Consider the following 19,625-nt stretch of genomic DNA (forward strand, 5'->3'; position numbering starts at 1 on the left):
TGATGTCCTATCTCGATATTTTATATAGTTATCGCCAAAAAACTGAATAAGAAGAATTTCTTCACCTGTAAATATAAATCAGTTTAGTTAAAATTATGCTTTTAATATATCTTATTCTTTTTGAAAAAAAATTCCATAGGATAATTATAAATATAATGATGGATAGTGGATTAATAAGCATGATTTGAGATCCTATTGCCCAATAAAAAAATCCAAAATAGGATGGATGACGAATCCATCTTTTAAAATTGAATTTTCATAGTAATGAAAGAAATGAAAGATACCTATATATACCGTCTGTGACAAGAAAATGATCATCACTTTTTTTTAATGATATTTTATGTGAAAAATTATGAGTAGCATGAATCATAGATAATGAACGGCATAATTGTCCGCCACACGCTATAGCAAACCCTTTAAAATCATTATACTTTTTAGAAAATTGTAAATTTCCTGAAAGACCTGTATAATTTATTAATTTGTGCATTTTCATCTGAGGAAAAAATAAATATTCTAATAGATATTCCAATATTGAAAAGCAATGTGCAAGAATATATTGATTTCCATTAGAAAATAGGAATGCTTAGATATCTTAGTTTTTAATAGTGAAATGGTATTAGTTTTACATGAAATAGATACGTTTAAAGGGTTATAAAGTGCTGTAATCCAAAATTCTAAAAAATGAAAGAATGATAGAATAGTAAAATATATAGTTAACTCTGAAAAATTAACATGAAATGATGCTATAGATGTTGATCCAATGATAATACCAAGAATAAGTGCTCTAATTGCTATTTTTGCTTCAATAAAATCTTCTTTAGGTTTGTGATCTTCATTAAGGACTACTTTGTGTTCATGATCATTTGCCATCTTTTACACATCAAAATACAAAAGTCTAAGCAACCACAAAGGTTCTTATAATTTTTTATAAATCTTGAATCCGATATTTTATAATTAAAAATCTGATGTATATATATATATTACATACAATCTATATATTTTAAATACATATATGATTTATTTGAAAGGATGTAAATTTTGTAAGTGAATGAGCATTTTGTCTTTTAGTTCTATAGGAATAGTCCAAGAACAATTGAGTCTTTTTGAATCAAGAAAATGTATCCATGTTAGTGATATTTCTAGATGCTCAGAAAAAAGCTGTTCATTTTGCTTTGAAAAATCTTTCCCTAATTTTTGGAAGATAATTAAACTAAGGATAATTATTTTAATGAAAAACTCTGCTTTAAGAGGATCATTTTTGTTGATTTTTTTTGGATATTTAATTATATTAATCCAGTTTTTTTGAGGATTTTGATATCTTTCTATAGCTTGGAGTAATAAGTCACATTCCGATAGCTTGGTATATATACATGAATGATCTGGTTCTTCCAATTCGTTTTTTATGAGATTGGTTGAAATTGCATCCCAAAATCCTAAGCTATGAAAACTATTCCATCCTTCCTCTGTAGTAATTATTCCCTGTAACCCATCACATATCCATATTCTATAATCAATATCAAATGCGTTTTTTTTATTCCATAAATACATAAACATATCCATTATAGATATGGCATATTTTCTTAAACTATCGTCTTCTTTTAACCACAAACATAATGATCTTATAGATGAAATTACAATTAAATCGTTAAAAATTTCAGGATCATTTTTCAATGAATTTTTATTTTTATTAAAATTGTCCCACCTATCTTTCAGAAAATCTATTGATTCTTCAAATGCTTCTTTGAATGATCTTTGCAAAAGCAATAATTCTGAAAATTGAAAAACCACTGTTTCTGAGTTTGAAAGATAAATGATCATAGACTCTAAAATTTCATAGTCTGTTGAAAGTCTATGTGATTCTTCGTTAATTTCTTCAGAGATTAATTTCTTCATTACAGTAGGTAATATTGATCTGATATCCACAGATGCTAAATTAGTAAACAGTACACAAAAAGTTCTAGCTTCCTCCTCGTTTGATGCACATGATAATATGAATTCGAGATTCTGTAAACGAAGCATTAAACATAAAAGATTTGATGTCATTTTCCGAGTAGAATCAGCTTGAAAAATTAATAAGTTAAAATTGAAATCTAAACATTACATTGATCCTCTTTTATAAGAGTGTGTAAAATATTGTATAATGCTTTTTTGATTTCCATGTTTTTAATGAGAGAATTACAAATCTAAAAATGATAAATTTAAAAAAATAGTAGATATTGTTTTACTCCTGTATTTATATTTGAAAAGACGTCATTAAAAAAAGAAAACATAATTAGCCTTTTTTTTCCTTTGCTATTTTCTAGAATATTTATCAAATCATTGATACATTTTTTGAGAGATAGTTTAAAATTAATCTCTTCCATATCAGATACAGATTTTATACATGCATGCTTCATCAGATTAATCATCTTCTCAAACAATACTAGATAAATTATAAATGTAACATTTTATTTAAAAAAACGTACCTTCATCCAATGTTTCAATAAAACTATTCATATTTTTATTCTGCTGACATTCTAATATTTTTAGTGCGCCTTGTTTTGACTGTGATAAAACAATAAGTAAATCCAATGTAGAATCTATAAATGAAATATCACTAAAATCGTTAAATTTTCTACATGAAACATTAACATTCTTTCCTTTCACATAAAATAGACATTAAACAAGGTATTCTATTAATCATATCAGGATGTTCTGATAACTCCGGAAAAGATGCAAATGAAATAAGAATATTTACTGCAAGAATTTTATATTCTGACGAATCTTCTGACTTTTCACTTGATGATTTCCCTAATATATACCCTATTAGCTTTTCCTCAAAAGTCCTTATTTCAAAACTTGATTTTAATAATCGGTCAATCCATTTAAAATCCAATGCTTTCCAACATTCATAACTTAATGATGGTTTTTTAGAAAGTATAGACGGTAATATGGAAATTGCTACAAATTTTGAAGTATCTTCCTTAGATTTCATAAGGGAAAGACAGCGAGAAATAGTAGTCTCTTCCATCCTTAAAAAATGTGATTCTGGATGATTTAAAGGACGTTAAAAGATAAAAACGTTCTGTAAGAATTAACGTTAATACCAAAAATTCAGTTAAAATTAAAAAAAAAATCCGGATATTGATTCTGTTTTTATGCTTTTACTGTTTTATAAATGGAATTGATTGTTATTTGTGTTTTTAAGTGAAATTCTAAATGTTTTATTAGATGATTCAAGTCAATGGTTTACCTGAAGATTGGGAAATACGATGTTCTCGCTCAAGAAATCTGCCTTATTATTATAATATGAAGACACATGAGTCCTTTTGGGAGCCCCCATCGGATGCAGATCTTGAGGTTCTGAAAGATTATATGATTAAGAATGGATTGATACCAGTATCGTCAGAAGAAAATAAAGTAAATGATGAAAAGATCCGTGTTATTCATCTTTTAGTAAAACATAATCATAGTAGAAGACCTAGTTCTTGGAAAGAAGTGAGTGTATTATGATGTTATATTTTTTAGAGGATTGAATCAGGATATAGCCTAATATTACTCGAACCAAGCAAGAAGCTATGGAAATTATTCTTAAATATGAAGCAAAAGTACGTTCAGGAGAAATTAGTCTTGGAGAACTAGCTGTTACAGAGTCGGATTGTAATAGTGCTAAAAAAGCGGGAGATTTGTAAGTTTTTATGTTTTTTAAAAAGTTTATTTAAATTATTTAGAGGTTTTTTTGGAAAAGGTGTTATGCAACGAGAATTTGAAGAAGCATCGTTTAGTTTGCAACCGGGTGAAATGAGTCATGTTGTTGAAACTGCTAGTGGGTTTGTTTTTTTTTAATTTTTTTACATAAATTAATATGATTTTAAGTTATCATTTAATTGAAAGAATTGCTTAAGATCGTCACAATTATTTTGTCTCTTATTATTTGTTTTGTGATTGGTGCATTACAGGTTATATTTTACAATAGAAATATTAATAAAAGAGAGTATGTATTTTTATTGTAGAATGTTTTAGTTATTTATATATTTATATCTTACTTCATGATTTTATTTGAATAACATATTTAAGAAAAGCCGGTTTGTTTTGGATTTGTTTTAGCATTATTTTGTCATATATTATATTTTTTTTAAGTTTATGATATGTTTAAAACCTAAAAAATTAATGAATTGATAAAATAATATTCTGGTTTATTTGTTATTTTGTAATAGAACTTGAGAATGTCTTGTTCGAGTTTTGAGAAATATTTTATTACTTCTATCTTTATAAAAATTTTACTTTTTCCAGCCTAGTAGAATATTTTATTTTATTAGTGATAATAAGCTGATGATGGCTTAGTAGATCAACAGATTTTGAAGTCCATAGAAATTGGATGGTATTTTTTAATCGGAATGTATTTTTATATTAGAATTTTAATATTATTAAAGGCTTTAACATATAGTCTTCCATTATCTAAATGGTATTATGAAGTATGGTCTATGATAAAAAGTGTGAATTTTGTTAACGAATTGTATAGAATACCTCGCAATGGATGCTAGATTATCCTCCATTTTTTCCCTGGATGGAATATTTGTTTTCTTTGTTTGGACAGTGGATAGATCCAGAGATGTTAAAAATTACTAATGTTAATTATGCAAGTAATAAAACCATATATTTCCAGAGATCAACTGTTATTATTACAGACTTTATGTTGATATATAGTTTAAGAAAGTAAGAATTGTAATATTTATGAATGAAATCTTATAAATAGATATATTCAATTAAGTTCTTCAGAAAAAAAGTTAACTAAAATTATTGCTATTTCTATTGTTTTCTCCCCGGGATTTTTTATTGTTGATCATATTCATTTTCAGTACAATGGATTTTTATATGGATTGCTTCTTTTATCAATTTGTTATGCTAAGAATTCTGATAAAATTTTAAAAAGTAGCGTTATTTTTTCCGTTTTATTATGTTTTAAGCATCTCTTTCTTTATCTGGCTCCTGCATATCTTGTATATGTTCTGCGTGTATACTGTTTACGCTTAGACATGAGAGGAATTAATGTCAAAAATACTATTAAGTTAATTGTTTCAAATCTTTTTGTTATAACATTAGCCTTTGGTCCATTTGTATATTATAACCAATTAAGTCAAATAAAATCTAGGCTTTTTCCATTTTCAAGGGGTCTAACTCATGCTTACTGGGCACCCAACATATGGGCCCTGTATTCTTTTATTGATAGAGTTTTAATTGCATGTAGGATTCTCTTTATTTTGAAAAGTATTTATTTCTTACATTAGTTACAGTAGCTCCACATTTGAATATTGTAGTTAAACAAGAGGCAGCAGCTTCCTTAACTAGAGGATTAATAGGCGATACCTTTTTTGGAATTCTTCCTAATATTACGCCTACAACAACTTTTATTGTTACATTTTTTTTTCAAATGGTTATATTTTATTAAAACATTGCTTTTTTTCTCATAAAAAACAGATTTATTTGGCTAAATTATTTATAAGACCTACATATAATGTATTTCTTGGAGCAATTGTACTTTGCGGGTTTTCATCTTTTATTTTTGGATGGCATGTTCATGAAAAGGCGATACTTATGGTTATAATTCCATTTAGGTATGTTTTTTTTGTTTTATAAATTTTTTTTAAAAAAATGATTAGTCTTCTTGCTCTTAAGGATAGAAGATATTTTACAGCATTTTGTCCTTTGGTTGTTGCAGGATATGTTTCTCTTTTTCCTTTAATTTTTACACCATTAGGTCTCTTTATACTTATTTAAAAATGTCTTATTAATATAAGTTAGAAAGCTTTATTAAGTTTGTATATACTATAGCCTGGTTACTAGTATTTCTTGTGCCTTCTGACATTATGGTACCTGCGTAAGTTTTTATTTTTTTTTGTTTTTAAGAGTAACGTGTTAATACTTTTACAGATCGACAAAGAGAATTTTTCTTTTAAACCGTGCCTCTACCTTTTACATTTCTATGTTTATTCCACTTTTTATTTACACTACTTTTTTTCATAATTTAATATTTGGGTCAACAGGAAAATATGAATATTTTCCATTAATGTTAATTAGTATATATTGTTCTTGGGGTATTTTATGCTCATGGTTTGGGTTTTCGTTGTTATACCTTACAGATTTATCATGAAATATGTAAATATGATAAATATAAAATACGATAAAATGCTTCCTATATATTTAAAATATTTGAATTTCATGGGTTTTTGATAGATGTGTTTCCCATTCCTGGAATAATATTTGAATTTGCTGATATTCTTAGTAAATTTTGCATATTTTTTTCTGATGACATAGATGCAAGACCTGGTGGGATAAAATGAGAATATGATGATATTGTTGAAAAGTCATTTTGATTTTTGAGAGTAGATAGTGCCTGTAAACCAGGAAGTATAAAGTTTTGTGATTTAGGTGATTGTTCTGTAGAATTAGTATGCTGTTGAAAAAGATGAGATTCGTTTTGTTCTGTTAAAATATCCGCTTCTTCTTCTTCCTCTTCTTCTTGAATTTTTTTCGGCATTTTTTCAATAATTCCTAAAGCTTCTGCTGCTTCTTCACCAATATAATATTTGTCTTTAAAAGCAATAGGATCTCCAGGACGTGCTCTAGCCCAAAAACGTGTATATCTATCATTTGAACCAGTAGCCAAAATGTGGCCAAGAGGATGATATTGCATAGACCAAATAGATGATTCATGAGCATAAGGTATAGAAACAGTTGGGTTACATAATAATGAAGGTGTAGAAAATGAAATGCTTGCTTTAGTTTGTGAGTTTTCAGATAAACAAAACTCATCAATAATATAATGGTTTATAACACCATTTGCGCCACCAGTACTTAAAATAGATGGGATTATAGGATTCCAAGCTAGAGATGTTACATCTTTTTCATGTCCACGTAATATTCTTAAATCTTTCATAGTTCTAATGTCAAATATACGAGTAATACTATCTCGAGAACATGTAGCCAAGAGATCTCCATGAGTTGGCTGAAATGTTGCTTGATATACAGTATTTTTATGGCCATGTAATGTCGTAAGACATTTTCCTGATCTGGGATCCCATAACTTAACAAGATTATCTTTTGAACCAGATACTAACAATCCTTTTGAAGGATGCCAGTCAATAGTTCTTACGTCCCATCCATGGCCTGTTAGTTTTTGCTCTTCATGAGCTTCGGTAAAATTCCATATTTTAATACAGCCGTCATCAGACGCTGTAGCAAATTTATTATCCGTAGGAGAAAACCTAAAATAGTAATTAAATTTGAAGAAACATCTATCAATTATTTACGAAATGTCCCTAACTGCTTCTGAATGTGCATTTAAAACTTTTACATTGTTCATGTTAGGTTGCCAATATTTAACAATACCTGATTGATCTGATGACAAAAAAAAGTCCCCTGAATTCGACCATTCACAGGATCTTATAGCATGATCGTGAGCCTATGTATTTATATTATTTTTTATTAAAAAATATTTTATAATACTTGTAAAATTGTTTCAAAATTAAATGTCAACCCATTCCATAAGGTGAATTCTCCACTACTTGAGCCTGTTAATAATCTTCTTCCATCTGGTGTCCATTTTACAACATTTACTGGATGCTTAACTTTGTTTGAGGATGAATGGATATATTTGATAGGAAGATTTAGTGATGGATTATATTTATAAGCAAATGGTGGTAATAACTGCAAAAATAAATATAATCCTTTTTTTTATTATATCTCACATCAACAATAAAATTTTGCTTTGGAAACATATATCTAGCATCTTTAAATGATGTCATTCTTGTCCTTTCTTGGAACCATCTTGTTATTCCACTTCCATAGTCAACTGTTCGTCGTTGCATAGGTTTTCTTATAGGATCTTTACGTCTAACTCCTTCTGACTGATCTACCTCCAATTGTTGTGGAGTCATTTTTTTTGATTTATTTAATTATATTTTTTATAATAAATCCAAAAACCAATTCTTTAGTTCAAAATTATATAGCTTTTCTAAAAATACTTTCATATATTTAATTCTAACTCTTATAATGATTTATTCCAATAAATATAAGAATTTGTATATTAATTTTTGCTGTAAAAATTTCAAACTGATAACGATTTCTAAAATATATTTCAATTAGATGATTATTTTAAAGTTATTGGTTTCTTTACAAAAATTCCTTTTTTTATTAATTTTTAATATATTTTAATATTGAAAATATTTTTTGGTTTATTTTAAAAATTATTGAAATACTAAATAATATTTATAGATTATAAATTAAAATATGATTTATATTTTAACTTCTAATTCATATGTAAATAGGTTTTAAATCTTCATAATTGTATTTTTAATCAAAGTTAACATAAAGTTTAATATTTATTAATAGAATGTATTTAAAGCAAAGTCTTTTAGGTATAAGATTCAAATTAGTATAAATAGGTATAAAATTTGTCTTAATTTTTTCTTATTTTATCTATTATTTATTATATTTTGGTGAAAATTTAATTTTCGCTGAGAATATCGAAACTCGAGATCACTAAAATTGTGTTAGTAATAAAAATACTATAAGAAAAGTCAATAAATAATAGTATTATGACTCGAAAGGTTTGTATTATTATTATATATGAATAGTTTTATGTTTAATTATAGTCGAATTTGCCTTTTTGCTCGCAAATATTAGTAGATTCTGCGACAGGTTATCTGGGAAATACAACTAGGGAACAGGATCTAAAAGTGGAGGAATTGCGTAAAGAACTTGAGGAGGAGGGGTTTTCTGAGCGTTTGGATACACCATCTATGGTTTATTTTATTTTTTAAAATTAAATATTATGATTGATTTAAAAATTTATTAGTTACGGTTTCTTAGAGCTCGTAAATTTGATGTTTCTCAGGCAAAAACTATGTTTGTGGAATGTGAACAATGGAGAAAAGATTTTGGAGTAGATGATATTGTAAAAACGTTTTGCTACAATGAAAAAATGGATATTTTTAGATATTATCCTCAATATTATCATAAAGAAGATAAGGTTTATATTTTATTTCCAAGTATATGTGTTTATAAATATGTAAGTATGGTCAGCCGATTTATATAGAACATCTTGGGAAAATAAATCTTAATGAAATGTATAAAATTACTACAGAAGAGAGGATGCTGCAAAATCTTGTTTTTGAGTATGAAAAATTTATTCATCATAGACTGGTAAGCGTTTGTCTTTTTAATTAGTTTTTTTAATTAGAAAAGCCTGCATGTTCTAGAAAAAGTGGAAGACTTATTGAAACATCTTGTACAATTATGGATCTTAAGGGTGTTGGTATTTCTAGCATTAGTTCAGTATATAGTTATGTAAAAAAGGCGACATTTATTGGACAGGTATTCTTATGTTTAAAGTCTTGTATAGTATTTATTTTTTTATAGGCAAGATATCCAGAAAGAATGGGTAAAATTTAGTATATTAAAGTATTTCTTTTGATGCTTGTTTTTAGGTAAATTCTATATGATTAATGCTCCTTGGGGATTTTCATCTGCATTCAAAGTAATAAGACTTCTTTTAGATGCTGCAACTGTGAACAAAATATATATTCTTGGGACAGATTATAAATCAGTTTTATTGGAACAAATTCCAGAAGAAAATCTCCCAAAAATACTTGGAGGTACCTGTGAATGTGATGGTGGATGTGAGTTTTCTGATGCAGGTCCATGGAACGATCCTAAATGGATGCAATCTTCTTCTAACGAAATCGATTTTCAGAAGATTAATAATAATGAAATCAATTAAGAAATTTCCGTGAGTTCATAACAAGGATTCGTTGCTTTTTTGCCGAGTTGCATTGTTAATTAACGAAGAGTAAAACATATTTCATTGATTCTTCTAAATGTAGAAGAAATTTTTTTAACAAAAAAGGAATTGTGGCTTATTGTAATATTTTTAGATAATTTGTTTTAATGTTTGGGGATATATTGATTAAGAAAAAATATAAACATAGATAGTTGCATTAGAAAATAGCTATTATTAAAAGGTTTGATGTATATGCTTGACTGTACAATTGCACTTTTTTGAGATATTTTTATAGTCTGAGATTTCCATTGGTTTAATATTCTAATTCTCATAAAAATGTTTTATAATTTCTATAGACTTTTCAAGTTTAGCACATGTAGTTGGAATTGACTGGTGTAAAAATTAGGAATTTTTTTGGGAATTTATGTATATACCGTTTTTAACTGTTTCATAGCAGATATTGCATCGGAATATTCTTGCTTGATTTCATTTTCACGCGGTAATTCAGGTTCTATAATATGTTCGGTTTTTATAGTTTTCATTAAAGGTTCCTCCGGAAAATTTATTTTTATTTCAGCTATATTTTGACTATTTTTATATTCAAATATTTTTCTTGGTATTTCTCTTCTCAGTTGAGTAGTTTTTAGAATTGTTTCTTCAATTTCATTATGTAGCGATTGTAGTTTATTGTTCAAATCATAATTAAATGGTTCAAGAATTGTAGCTAATTATAAATATAAGTAGCATTCTAAATACATTTTATGTTACATGAATCCTCGATTATTGTTTCTTGTGCTTCAATCCCATTAATTATAATGTTTGGCTTAGCTAATTCAAATGTTCTCGTTATGAACTAATTTTAAGATTAAACAATCAAAAAAATATAACAATAAAATACATTTTCCAGTAAATTCTCTACTTTCTCTCTTAAAATATCTTTTGAATTGTTTGAAACATTTTTAGGCATATGTTTTTGTAATTTTTCTTCAATTGTTTTGGCGAAGTTTATTGATAAATATTTAAGATCTGCTGCTCTAAATAAATTATAAAATAGAAATATTTAATAGGATTTTTACTTACGAGTCTAATGATATTTTTGATAATGATTTATCATATTCAAATGACATAGTTTTATGATTTTATTTTTTTATTTGAAATTTCTACGTTAATCTTGTTTTTACAACCTTATAAAAAAATATATCATTATATTACTGGAGCTTTTGTTTTTCTTAATACTTTATAATTTATACTATTTCATTACATTTTTAAATCTTATATGTATATTAATAGAGTATTATAAAATAACTATTTATAAATATAATTGTTTAAAATAATATTATTTAAATAAAATATTCATTTGTCAAAATATTTATATAATTAGTTATTCATTTATTAAAATATCTACTATTTTATCTATAACTTTGATATCTTTTTCATAATAAATGAATATTTTAATAAATGAATAACTAATTATATAAATATTTTGACAAATTATATTGCCAGAAACATATCTTATTATAAACTACAATAAGAGGAACTAAAAATATAATAAGTGATATTATAGATTTGTTTAATTTCTTATATTTTAATATTTTTTTAATAAATTCTCGTCCGATAAAATAACAATTTATACTACTAAAGATATAGTTTGATTTAAATAATAGTTATTTAGATAGGTCTAAGAGAATCATTTGATGCTATTTTTTAGCGGATATTATGAGGTGGATATTTTTGCTTTTAGTTATTTCTGGAAAGTTTGTATTAGGGGAACATTTTTCAGAGAAAACAACACAATCCCTTCTTGATTCAGCATCAAAGCTTTTTGAAAGGGGGAAGTTATCAGAGGCCATTGATCTTTATGATGAAGCTATATGTAGTAGTTATATTTATTTATTGAATGGTTGTTTATTTTATTATTAGCTCGAGATCCATCTAATTATTTGACATATTTTAAAAGAGCTACAGCATTAATGTCGTTGGGTAAAAATCATATGGCCATAGATGATTTTTCAAAAGTTATTGACCTTAAACCTGGGTTTAATGGAGCGTTGCTTCAAAGAGGGAAACTTAGAGCTAAACTTGGGGATTGGGAAAATGCGATTCAAGATTTGAAACAAGTAAACGATTATCAACAGGTATGATAAAAGCTTTGTAATAAAGGAGTTTTTTATGTTATTTCAAGTTAAAAGAAGTTATGGATGCACAGAAGCATGCAATGATGGCTACAGTATCTTTTAATAAGGGTAATATAGAAGAATGTTTGGAACATTTAAAAGTTGCTATTTCTGTAGCATCGTTTGTAGCAAAATTAAGATTGTTACGGGCAGATTCTCATATAATTCTTGGTGACGTAGGAAATGCTATTAAAGATTTGATGTTGGTTATAATATTTTAAATAAATCTTGCTAAAGTTATATATAGACATGTGACTACTTTGGATCCATCTTCAACAAAATTTTATATTATTCTTTCCGAACTTCTTTATTTTTCTAAATATGAGTCAGAAGATGCTATATCTCAGGTTAAACGATGCTTACACTTTGATCCAGAACATAAAAAGTGTAAACAAATATTTCGTACGATAAAAAAATTAGAAAAGAGTATTGTAAATGCTAGAAAGTTAGCAAATTCTGAAAAATGGGCTGGAGTGGCTGTGATTTTGGTAAATGGTTCTGGCGAAAATGGTGTTCTAGATTATGTCGAGAACAAAGTTAAAGAACTTGAAAAAGAAAAGTTAATTATGTCAAATAGCCCAAAGATACTTTTATCTGAACTTAGGGAAATGGCATGTAAAGCATATTCTGAGGTGAGTAGTTTTAAGATAATCTTAAATGCTGTATTTCTTATCAAATAAAAGATGGAAAGATATTCTATTTCTGAGAAATATTGCGAACTAGCATTAGCTCTTAATCCTCGATCTATTCCTGCCCTTTTGGATAAGGCTAATATGTTAATGAGGAATGAATTATATGAGGAGGCATTAGCAATATTGTCTAAAGCAAATGAATATACACAAGGTCAAGATCGTACGATAAAAGAAAAATATAAATTATGTCAGAAGCTCCTACAACAATCAAAGAAAACGAATTACTATAAAGTTCTTGGTGTTAAAAGAGATGCAACCTTAAAGGAAATAAAATCTGCATATAGAAAAATGGCAAAAAAATATCATCCAGACAAATATAGAGGTAATATGTCTAAAGAGGAAGTTCTTAGGAAAATGGAAAATATTAACGAAGCATGGAATGTTTTATCTAATCCTGGTAATTTTCATGTTATTATTAACACATAAACTGATATGACTTAGAATTACGTCAGCGATATGATAATGGAGATGATCCCAATGACACTGGATCAGATAATTCTTATCAAGGTTCTTCATTCTTTTTTTTCCAGCATAGGGATAGTTTTGATTTTTACCGTGAATTCTTTTCTGATGATTTTTCTAATTAAAAATGTCATTAAGACTTTTGATGAATTTTTGAGGCTTAGTGAAATTATTGTGTATATATTTTTTTAATAATGAATGTAAACATCTAATACGAATATTTAATATTTATTTTAAAAACATTTTTTATTTAAAATATAATTATTGATTAGAATTTATTTTTATAAGTTCAATTATGCTTATTCTTTTTTCAGGAAGCATGGAATATTGAAGAGTATAAAGTTTTTCTCTAGGAATTATAGGGACTATGATTCCTCTAATTAAATTGATAATTACTTGTTTGGAAAAATAATGGCATTTTAATCTTTCAACAAGTCTTGAATATTGACAGAACATGGATTCAAGAGAAAGAGGTATAGACTTAAAACGTTAGTAATTATATAAATTTTTTATAGATGTAAAACCCTTAAAAATATATATGATGTTTGAATAGGTTTTAAAGATGATTTTGATTTATTTGAAGGTTTAAAGTTCACTAACTCGAAATGAATTCCTCCTATATATAATGTAAATGGAAATTCTAGAATTAGTATAATCGTACCTGGAAGACGAAAAGGATCTTTGATTCTTAACATAATCGCAAATAAAGGAAAGTGGTTTGTAAATGTTAGAGCAGTATCTAAAATAGCTTTTATAAATATTATAATCATACGGGCTGAAGCGAATGTAAAATAAAATGCTAAAATTGTTGGAAATAAGAATGCAAATAATGTAAACAAGATAGTCCCTAGAACTAATTGATCTATGCCGTAATCACAAGAATCAATCCTATTTCTTAAGATATTTTTTTTTTTTCCTCGAAATAGATGAAATAATGATATTAAAATAGTAAGCTGCCAATTATATATTAGAGCAGATGCAATATAAAATATATAAATATGAAGTGTTAGAAGAGATAATGCATCGTTTAGAAATGAAACAAATATGGAAAATCCCATGAAACTAGGTATTGCTGCCATTTGGATAAGAATTGGAAGATATGAGTTTATTATTATAATCCATCCTAATATTGAAATGTAAAAAAAAAAAGAAAAAACTAAATATTTACCTTTCCAAATCTCTAAAAGTCTTAAAAAGAGGTTCCCGAGAAATCCCGCTAATTCGCTGTTTAATTTCAAGCCAGCTGGCCAGTTCATTAGCCAAAAAACCATATTATGTAGACTTTCTATCGTATATATCTATATATTTTAAGAAAAATAGTATGAAATTTTATGATATTTATACATTAGAAATATAGTTGATACTATGAATTAATTTATGTTTATTTTCTATAAGATATGATCCAAATATTATCCCAATTATTATATCATTAGCAATCAACCATATATTATTATAAAAACGAATGTAGTTAGGATAACTTGTTGTAATGTTTGGATATTCTTTTTTTCTGTTTAGTAATGCTTGATATTGAATAGGCCAGTAACAAAACTGTTGTAATCTCATATCGATTTGTTGAACTGCAATATATTAATCTTGTTGTTTCTATTTAGTTATATTACCTATTGCAGAAATATCTTTTAGAGAAATCCAATTGTGATATAATTTCCATTCAATTATATAAAGAATAGCCTCGGAAATTGCTTTTTGAATCAACATGATCCAAAATATAATAATAGATAGAAATTGAAATAAATATAAATATGTTTTCTTAAAATAGTTGGTATTTTTTTGTATTTTAGTAGATAAAGTCAGAGACCCGTTATTATTATGATGATTATTATTATTATTATTAAAATGTTCTTTAATAATATTTTTTAAGACAATCGAAAGCTCTCTATTGTTGTTAATCTTTAATATAGTTATTCTCTACTACTATTATTGCTATTATTATTATACCTGTTTCAATATGTTTTCAGAAAAATACAATTTTGAATTTTTCAACGATTTATAATGAAAAGCGTGCATTTTTAAGCGCTCCTGAAGTTCTGATTTTTTTGTAGGGTTATCTTTAAAATCTATGTTTTCTGTGTTAATTTTCTTTTTGAGTTCCAATCCTATAGGTTTAAGAGAATAATACTGCATTTTATAAGAGTTCGGGCTATAATATAAAATAACTTGGATAGTTTTCGAAAAATCTTTTTCGCTATAAAATTGAGGAAATCTTGTATTTTTGTCCAATATAGCATCAATCCAGACTTTTTCGTAATCAAAAATGCATTTACAATTATTTGATGTAGAACGTAATGTTCCGATAATTCTAGGATATTGTTTATCACATAATTTTTCGATTTTTCTAAATGGTTCCATTTTTTCCTGAATTATCTGTTGAATATATTTTTCTAATACATCTTTCTAAAATACATTACTAAATCAATTAATCATTGTTTATTGTAAACCTCAATATTTTTAATACATGTTATTACAAATAGATCATTTTGAGAATCCTGAAAACCAATTAATAGTCCATATTCTTCGTACTTGATTATATCTATGGGCCAATATATTCTAATTAAATCTTGTAACATATTGTTCTTTTTAATATATTAAAAACTTCCTCTCCTTTTAAATTGTTCTCTTGCTGAAATATAGGAAGATCTATATGGATACTAATTTTAAAATTATTTGTGATTTAGATATTTAACTTCATTCATACTCTTTTTGCTTCTTTTTTAGCAATTATGTTCAAAGGAATTAAAAATAGCAAATGACATAAACTTAGAGCAATTATGACATAACCAATTCTTGTCTATTTTTCAGTCAGAAGCTTTTAGAAAAAATGTTAAAAGCTAAAATATTACAAAAGTTCCAGAGTTCCAAAATTCGTTAATAAAATAAGAAATTTTATTAAGAAATGAATATCGTGCTGTTAAATATCCCGAGAAAAAAAGAATAAAAAATGTTATTCCTAAAGATAGTTTCATTTAGATAAAATATTTTTTATCTTCATTTTTAAATAATAAAAGTTTAGATATTCGGCTAAAAAAAATTAACAGAAATGATTATGTTTTAATTTATTAGAAATAATTCAATAAATAAAATATATATATATTAAATCTTTTTATATAAAAAGCTATATTATGGAAATATAAATTTAATTAAATATTTTAAATATTTGTTTTTTTAAATCTCTTAATAAATTAATAATTTGAAGTTAATAGTAAATGTGATATTTTTTATTTCAGATCTGAAAATAGAAACATATCATCTGAAAGGTAGAAGACGCTTTAGATGTTGTGTTTGTGGACCTGATTTTCCTTTATCTGCATATGTTGCTTTCCCAAGTCTATTTAGTCGAGTGCTGCTTTTTCCTATATTAAAATAAATAAGATATTCCATTGAAAATATATACTCTATAATTATGCCTGAATTTAGGTGTGTTTTTCCTGCTTTTCTTCTTTTAAATTTTCCTGAAGGTAATGCTTTCCAACGTTTTTTTGTTCCAGAATGTGTTTTAAGATTGTTTACTATGATTTTAGATATATGTTCATGTGGAATGACTCTTGATAATGGTGTTATTAAGTTGTTTAAATGAATATTGAATTTTGAACATTTAAATAAAAATATCATAATTCTGCGTTAGGATTGTTTCGACATGAGATAAAAGTTTTTTTGAAAAAATATTGTTTTTAAGGCAAGAAGATATAGAGGTGTATTGTTCTTTGAAGGATAGTTATTCTTTGTTTATATGGACCCTGCATTGTTTTCAAATTTTCAAGATCAATTATATGGTATATTTTAAGATAAAATAAAGATTTAGAAAAGATGACATAATTAGACTCTCTTATATCTGCAACAAAGGCTGTAACTGTTATTGGATCACAGGATATTAATTTTTATTGCTCTTTGGATCCATATTTTGCTTCTTCATTGGCTAATTGTAATAAGCGGTTTTTGGATCTTATTAATTATCTAGTTCATTTAGTATCATCTGGAAGGTTTGGAAAGATTGAAGATCATGATGATCTTAATTATAAGTGGTGGGATATAATAGATATTATTGATTCTCTTTTTGAAAAAGCAGTATGTTGATATCTTGTATTGTTTAAAATTTTAAATTTTAAAGGATATTTCTCTAGATGAATTTACTGAATTTTTTAGACGTTCTGATAATAAAATAGAGCAGAATATTCCAAAATTTTCAAAGGTATTTGAAGTATTTTTTTTGCGTTTGTTTAATTTAAAAAAGACTTTAAAAAAGAAAAAACAGCTTGCACATAAGTTTATTCATGAGGAAAATATTTCAAAGCCTCAGTTTCGTTTTTCTGTTGTTCCTGATAATAATCCAGATACACCTTGGAAAAGGAAGATTACAGTTAAGCCTAATGCTCTTGTTCCATTAGACGATTGTATATTAGAAAGTAATGATAAAGGATATAAAACCGGCAGGTAAGGATAAATATTATTGAGGTTTCAATCTAATTTTGAAAAAAGTTTACCTCATCCATATGAATATGAAATTAATAATATAAGATATTCTGAGGAGTTGTTCAAAGAAAAAAAGCCTATGGATCCTGTTTCTTTTAACGACTCTAAGGCTATATGGGTCGATACTGTTGAAATTTTAAAAGAAATGCTTAAAGATTTAAAAAATACAGCGGAAATTGCTGTTGATTTAGAGCATCATGATTATCGATCATATCAAGGATTTGTTTGTTTGATGCAAATTAGTACTAGAAGAGTTGATTGGATAGTTGATACTTTAGAATTGCGTGAAGAATTGGAAATTTTGAATGAAGTTTTTACGGACTCTAATATTATAAAGGTTGTTTCCTTTTGCGTTATTTTTTATAGTATGATTTATTTTTTTAGGTCTTTCATGGTGCATCTATGGATATAATATGGTTGCAGAGGGACTTTGGGCTTTATATTGTTGGACTTTTTGATACATATCATGCAACAAAGATCTTAGAATTCGAAGGACATAGTTTGGCATTCTTATTAAAAAAGTATGTTAATTTTAATACTGACAAACGGTATCAGTTAGCGGACTGGAGAATACGGTAATTTGTTTTCTTTATCTTTTTTAATAAATACTAATTTTTAGTCCTCTACCTGAAGAAATGCTTTCTTATGCACGTTCGGATACTCATTTTTTACTTTACATATATGATCATTTAAAAAATGAGTTGTTATTAAAATCTACTTTAACTCATAATCTTTTGTTATCAGTTTTTTCTGCATCTAATAATGTTGCTTTAAGGATTTTTGAAAAAGATAAATATGATGCAGATGGATCAGGTGTAGATGGATGGAAAAGTATACTTCAAAAGTGGAGTAATTGTTTAACATGTGATTTGCAAGTATCGGTTCTTGTAGCTTTGCACAAATGGAGAGATAAAGTTGCTAGGCAAGAAGATGAAAGTGTTAGATATGTTTTGCCGAATCATATTCTGGCTCAAATAGCTATAAATTGCCCGAAAGATGCTGCTTCTATTTTTGCTATTTGTAATAATGTTCCCCCTTTAGTTCGTATTCATGTGGATGAAATTGTTAGAATAATTCAACTAACAAAAGAAGATGAATTGAAAAAGTCATCTTTATCAAATAGCTCTGAAGTTATTTCTAAAGTTCAGAATATAGATATCTCTGATAAATCTATTATAATGGATGATGTCGATTTTATAAATCATGATAAATTGTTTGAAAATGATATTGCTAATGAAAAGCTTATTTGTCTTGTTACTGAAACATCCCTGTTTTGGGGTAAAACTATTGAAAATTGCTATCTTAAAGATTCAAGATTATCTATTATAGAGGGAATATTGAGAAATATGAAATTAGTTGTATCATTACCTTTTTTTTCAGAAAAAATGTTTGTGGATAATCGTATATCTATTAATGATAATAGTGATTTATCTATTAATAATAATAATGATTTATTTATTGATGAGGATAAAGTATCTGTTAATAAATATGATGCTATTGATGATATATCTATAGAAAAAGGTGATACTGATTCTGTTTTTTATTATCCATTTGTTGAGAGGGATTTAGAGCAAAAACAAGATCAAAGTGATGATATTATTGTGGTTAAGAAATTGGGAAATAAGCAAAAACGTTTATTTGAAATTTCCGAAAATAAATCTGAAGATGTCACTGTTAAGGAAGATAAGGAATTTCTGGGTGAATTCGGCAGGAATTTATCACTGGATAATTTTCCTGGTAATTCAAAAAAAAGGAAAAAAAGAAAATTGAACAAAAAAGCTAAGCTAAAAGGGAAATTTTTAAATTATAATGGAGATTCGGAACCATATGATTATGAGAAAGATCCTTCTTTTTTTAATCAGTTAAATACCAATTATGAATTAAGAAATGAAAATATGAAACTTTTTATGAATACTAGTGTTAATCAATTTGAAAAACAATTAGAGCGGCCGAGATGCAAAAATGCGCCAAGTAGTGGTCTTCGTAGCATGGTTTTTGGGAAATAAGAATATATATTATAAAAAAGAATTATATATTTTTTAATTAAAATTA

At 26.4% G+C, this 19,625-nt stretch overlaps 11 protein-coding genes across 11 annotated transcripts; 5 read left to right on the plus strand and 6 right to left on the minus strand.

The window, feature by feature from the left end:
* Nucleotides 1-192: 192 nt before the first annotated feature.
* Nucleotides 193-870, minus strand: PNEG_00223 (protein-S-isoprenylcysteine O-methyltransferase; the record flags this gene model as incomplete). The annotated part of the gene is made up of 3 exons (XM_007873901.1): nucleotides 193-239; nucleotides 295-582; nucleotides 627-870. 3 exons carry the CDS (start codon nucleotides 868-870, stop codon nucleotides 193-195), a joined length of 579 nt encoding a protein of 192 aa, XP_007872092.1.
* A 147-nt stretch (nucleotides 871-1,017) lies between these two features.
* Nucleotides 1,018-3,049, minus strand: PNEG_00224 (hypothetical protein; the record flags this gene model as incomplete). Its single annotated transcript, XM_007873902.1, has 4 exons — nucleotides 2,466-3,049; nucleotides 2,226-2,422; nucleotides 2,102-2,183; nucleotides 1,018-2,060 (listed from the first exon to the last, which is right to left on the minus strand). Exons 1-4 carry the CDS (start codon nucleotides 2,494-2,496, stop codon nucleotides 1,018-1,020), a joined length of 1,353 nt encoding a protein of 450 aa, XP_007872093.1. The 5' UTR covers nucleotides 2,497-3,049.
* Nucleotides 3,050-3,210: 161 nt separating this feature from the next.
* PNEG_00225 (hypothetical protein) lies at nucleotides 3,211-3,883 on the plus strand (the record flags this gene model as incomplete). The annotated part of the gene is made up of 4 exons (XM_007873903.1): nucleotides 3,211-3,477; nucleotides 3,528-3,667; nucleotides 3,711-3,809; nucleotides 3,856-3,883. 4 exons carry the CDS (start codon nucleotides 3,211-3,213, stop codon nucleotides 3,881-3,883), a joined length of 534 nt encoding a protein of 177 aa, XP_007872094.1.
* Nucleotides 3,884-4,205: 322 nt separating this feature from the next.
* PNEG_00226 (hypothetical protein) lies at nucleotides 4,206-6,130 on the plus strand (the record flags this gene model as incomplete). Its single annotated transcript, XM_007873904.1, has 10 exons — nucleotides 4,206-4,276; nucleotides 4,324-4,360; nucleotides 4,413-4,454; nucleotides 4,502-4,695; nucleotides 4,736-5,223; nucleotides 5,274-5,413; nucleotides 5,458-5,594; nucleotides 5,640-5,737; nucleotides 5,782-5,857; nucleotides 5,911-6,130. 10 exons carry the CDS (start codon nucleotides 4,206-4,208, stop codon nucleotides 6,128-6,130), a joined length of 1,503 nt encoding a protein of 500 aa, XP_007872095.1.
* Nucleotides 6,131-6,196: 66 nt separating this feature from the next.
* Nucleotides 6,197-7,916, minus strand: PNEG_00227 (hypothetical protein; the record flags this gene model as incomplete). Its single annotated transcript, XM_007873905.1, has 4 exons — nucleotides 6,197-7,244; nucleotides 7,290-7,441; nucleotides 7,486-7,686; nucleotides 7,728-7,916. The coding sequence occupies 4 exons, from the start codon at nucleotides 7,914-7,916 to the stop codon at nucleotides 6,197-6,199; spliced, it is 1,590 nt and encodes a 529-aa protein (XP_007872096.1).
* Nucleotides 7,917-8,540: 624 nt separating this feature from the next.
* On the plus strand, nucleotides 8,541-9,771 carry PNEG_00228 (hypothetical protein). The gene is made up of 6 exons (XM_007873906.1): nucleotides 8,541-8,588; nucleotides 8,634-9,010; nucleotides 9,055-9,183; nucleotides 9,226-9,354; nucleotides 9,400-9,421; nucleotides 9,468-9,771. The coding sequence occupies exons 2-6, from the start codon at nucleotides 8,885-8,887 to the stop codon at nucleotides 9,758-9,760; spliced, it is 699 nt and encodes a 232-aa protein (XP_007872097.1). The 5' UTR covers nucleotides 8,541-8,588; nucleotides 8,634-8,884; the 3' UTR covers nucleotides 9,761-9,771.
* A 178-nt stretch (nucleotides 9,772-9,949) lies between these two features.
* Nucleotides 9,950-10,887, minus strand: PNEG_00229 (hypothetical protein; the record flags this gene model as incomplete). The annotated part of the gene is made up of 5 exons (XM_007873907.1): nucleotides 9,950-10,150; nucleotides 10,195-10,484; nucleotides 10,529-10,613; nucleotides 10,659-10,794; nucleotides 10,841-10,887. 5 exons carry the CDS (start codon nucleotides 10,885-10,887, stop codon nucleotides 10,082-10,084), a joined length of 627 nt encoding a protein of 208 aa, XP_007872098.1. The 3' UTR covers nucleotides 9,950-10,081.
* A 520-nt stretch (nucleotides 10,888-11,407) lies between these two features.
* PNEG_00230 (hypothetical protein) lies at nucleotides 11,408-13,213 on the plus strand (the record flags this gene model as incomplete). The annotated part of the gene is made up of 6 exons (XM_007873908.1): nucleotides 11,408-11,633; nucleotides 11,681-11,895; nucleotides 11,943-12,136; nucleotides 12,182-12,566; nucleotides 12,618-13,023; nucleotides 13,068-13,213. Exons 1-6 carry the CDS (start codon nucleotides 11,477-11,479, stop codon nucleotides 13,211-13,213), a joined length of 1,503 nt encoding a protein of 500 aa, XP_007872099.1. The 5' UTR covers nucleotides 11,408-11,476.
* A 136-nt stretch (nucleotides 13,214-13,349) lies between these two features.
* PNEG_00231 (hypothetical protein) lies at nucleotides 13,350-16,069 on the minus strand (the record flags this gene model as incomplete). The annotated part of the gene is made up of 11 exons (XM_007873909.1): nucleotides 13,350-13,568; nucleotides 13,613-13,704; nucleotides 13,750-14,211; nucleotides 14,257-14,386; nucleotides 14,433-14,665; nucleotides 14,708-14,996; nucleotides 15,045-15,500; nucleotides 15,545-15,663; nucleotides 15,700-15,754; nucleotides 15,802-15,894; nucleotides 15,947-16,069. The coding sequence occupies 11 exons, from the start codon at nucleotides 16,067-16,069 to the stop codon at nucleotides 13,350-13,352; spliced, it is 2,271 nt and encodes a 756-aa protein (XP_007872100.1).
* A 221-nt stretch (nucleotides 16,070-16,290) lies between these two features.
* PNEG_00232 (ribosomal protein L35) lies at nucleotides 16,291-16,721 on the minus strand. The gene has a single exon (XM_007873910.1). The coding sequence runs from the start codon at nucleotides 16,713-16,715 to the stop codon at nucleotides 16,350-16,352; it is 366 nt and encodes a 121-aa protein (XP_007872101.1). The 5' UTR covers nucleotides 16,716-16,721; the 3' UTR covers nucleotides 16,291-16,349.
* Nucleotides 16,722-16,827: 106 nt separating this feature from the next.
* PNEG_00233 (hypothetical protein) lies at nucleotides 16,828-19,624 on the plus strand. Its single transcript, XM_007873911.1, has 8 exons — nucleotides 16,828-16,876; nucleotides 16,924-17,168; nucleotides 17,212-17,292; nucleotides 17,335-17,534; nucleotides 17,580-17,910; nucleotides 17,958-18,148; nucleotides 18,193-19,094; nucleotides 19,143-19,624. Exons 1-8 carry the CDS (start codon nucleotides 16,834-16,836, stop codon nucleotides 19,577-19,579), a joined length of 2,430 nt encoding a protein of 809 aa, XP_007872102.1. The 5' UTR covers nucleotides 16,828-16,833; the 3' UTR covers nucleotides 19,580-19,624.
* The last annotated feature ends 1 nt before the right edge of the window (nucleotide 19,625 follows it).

This window comes from Pneumocystis murina (genome assembly GCF_000349005.2).
Source record: "Pneumocystis murina B123 chromosome Unknown supercont1.5, whole genome shotgun sequence".
NCBI classification, from domain to species: domain Eukaryota; kingdom Fungi; phylum Ascomycota; class Pneumocystomycetes; order Pneumocystales; family Pneumocystaceae; genus Pneumocystis; species Pneumocystis murina.

Bases quoted from the DNA above. Each gene is read 5' to 3' on its own strand.
- PNEG_00232 (XM_007873910.1), bottom strand. From the start codon at position 16,715: ATGATATTTTTATTTAAATGTTCAAAATTCAATATTCATTTAAACAAC.
- PNEG_00228 (XM_007873906.1), top strand. From the start codon at position 8,885: ATGTTTGTGGAATGTGAACAATGGAGAAAAGATTTTGGAGTAGATGAT. The intron at 9,184-9,225 runs GTAAGCGTTTGT...TAATTAGAAAAG, and splicing joins AATTTATTCATCATAGACTG to CCTGCATGTTCTAGAAAAAG. The intron at 9,355-9,399 runs GTATTCTTATGT...ATTTTTTTATAG, and splicing joins AGGCGACATTTATTGGACAG to GCAAGATATCCAGAAAGAAT.
- PNEG_00233 (XM_007873911.1), top strand. From the start codon at position 16,834: ATGGACCCTGCATTGTTTTCAAATTTTCAAGATCAATTATATG. The intron at 17,169-17,211 runs GTATGTTGATAT...TAAATTTTAAAG, and splicing joins ATTCTCTTTTTGAAAAAGCA to GATATTTCTCTAGATGAATT. The intron at 17,535-17,579 runs GTAAGGATAAAT...TTTTGAAAAAAG, and splicing joins AAAGGATATAAAACCGGCAG to TTTACCTCATCCATATGAAT.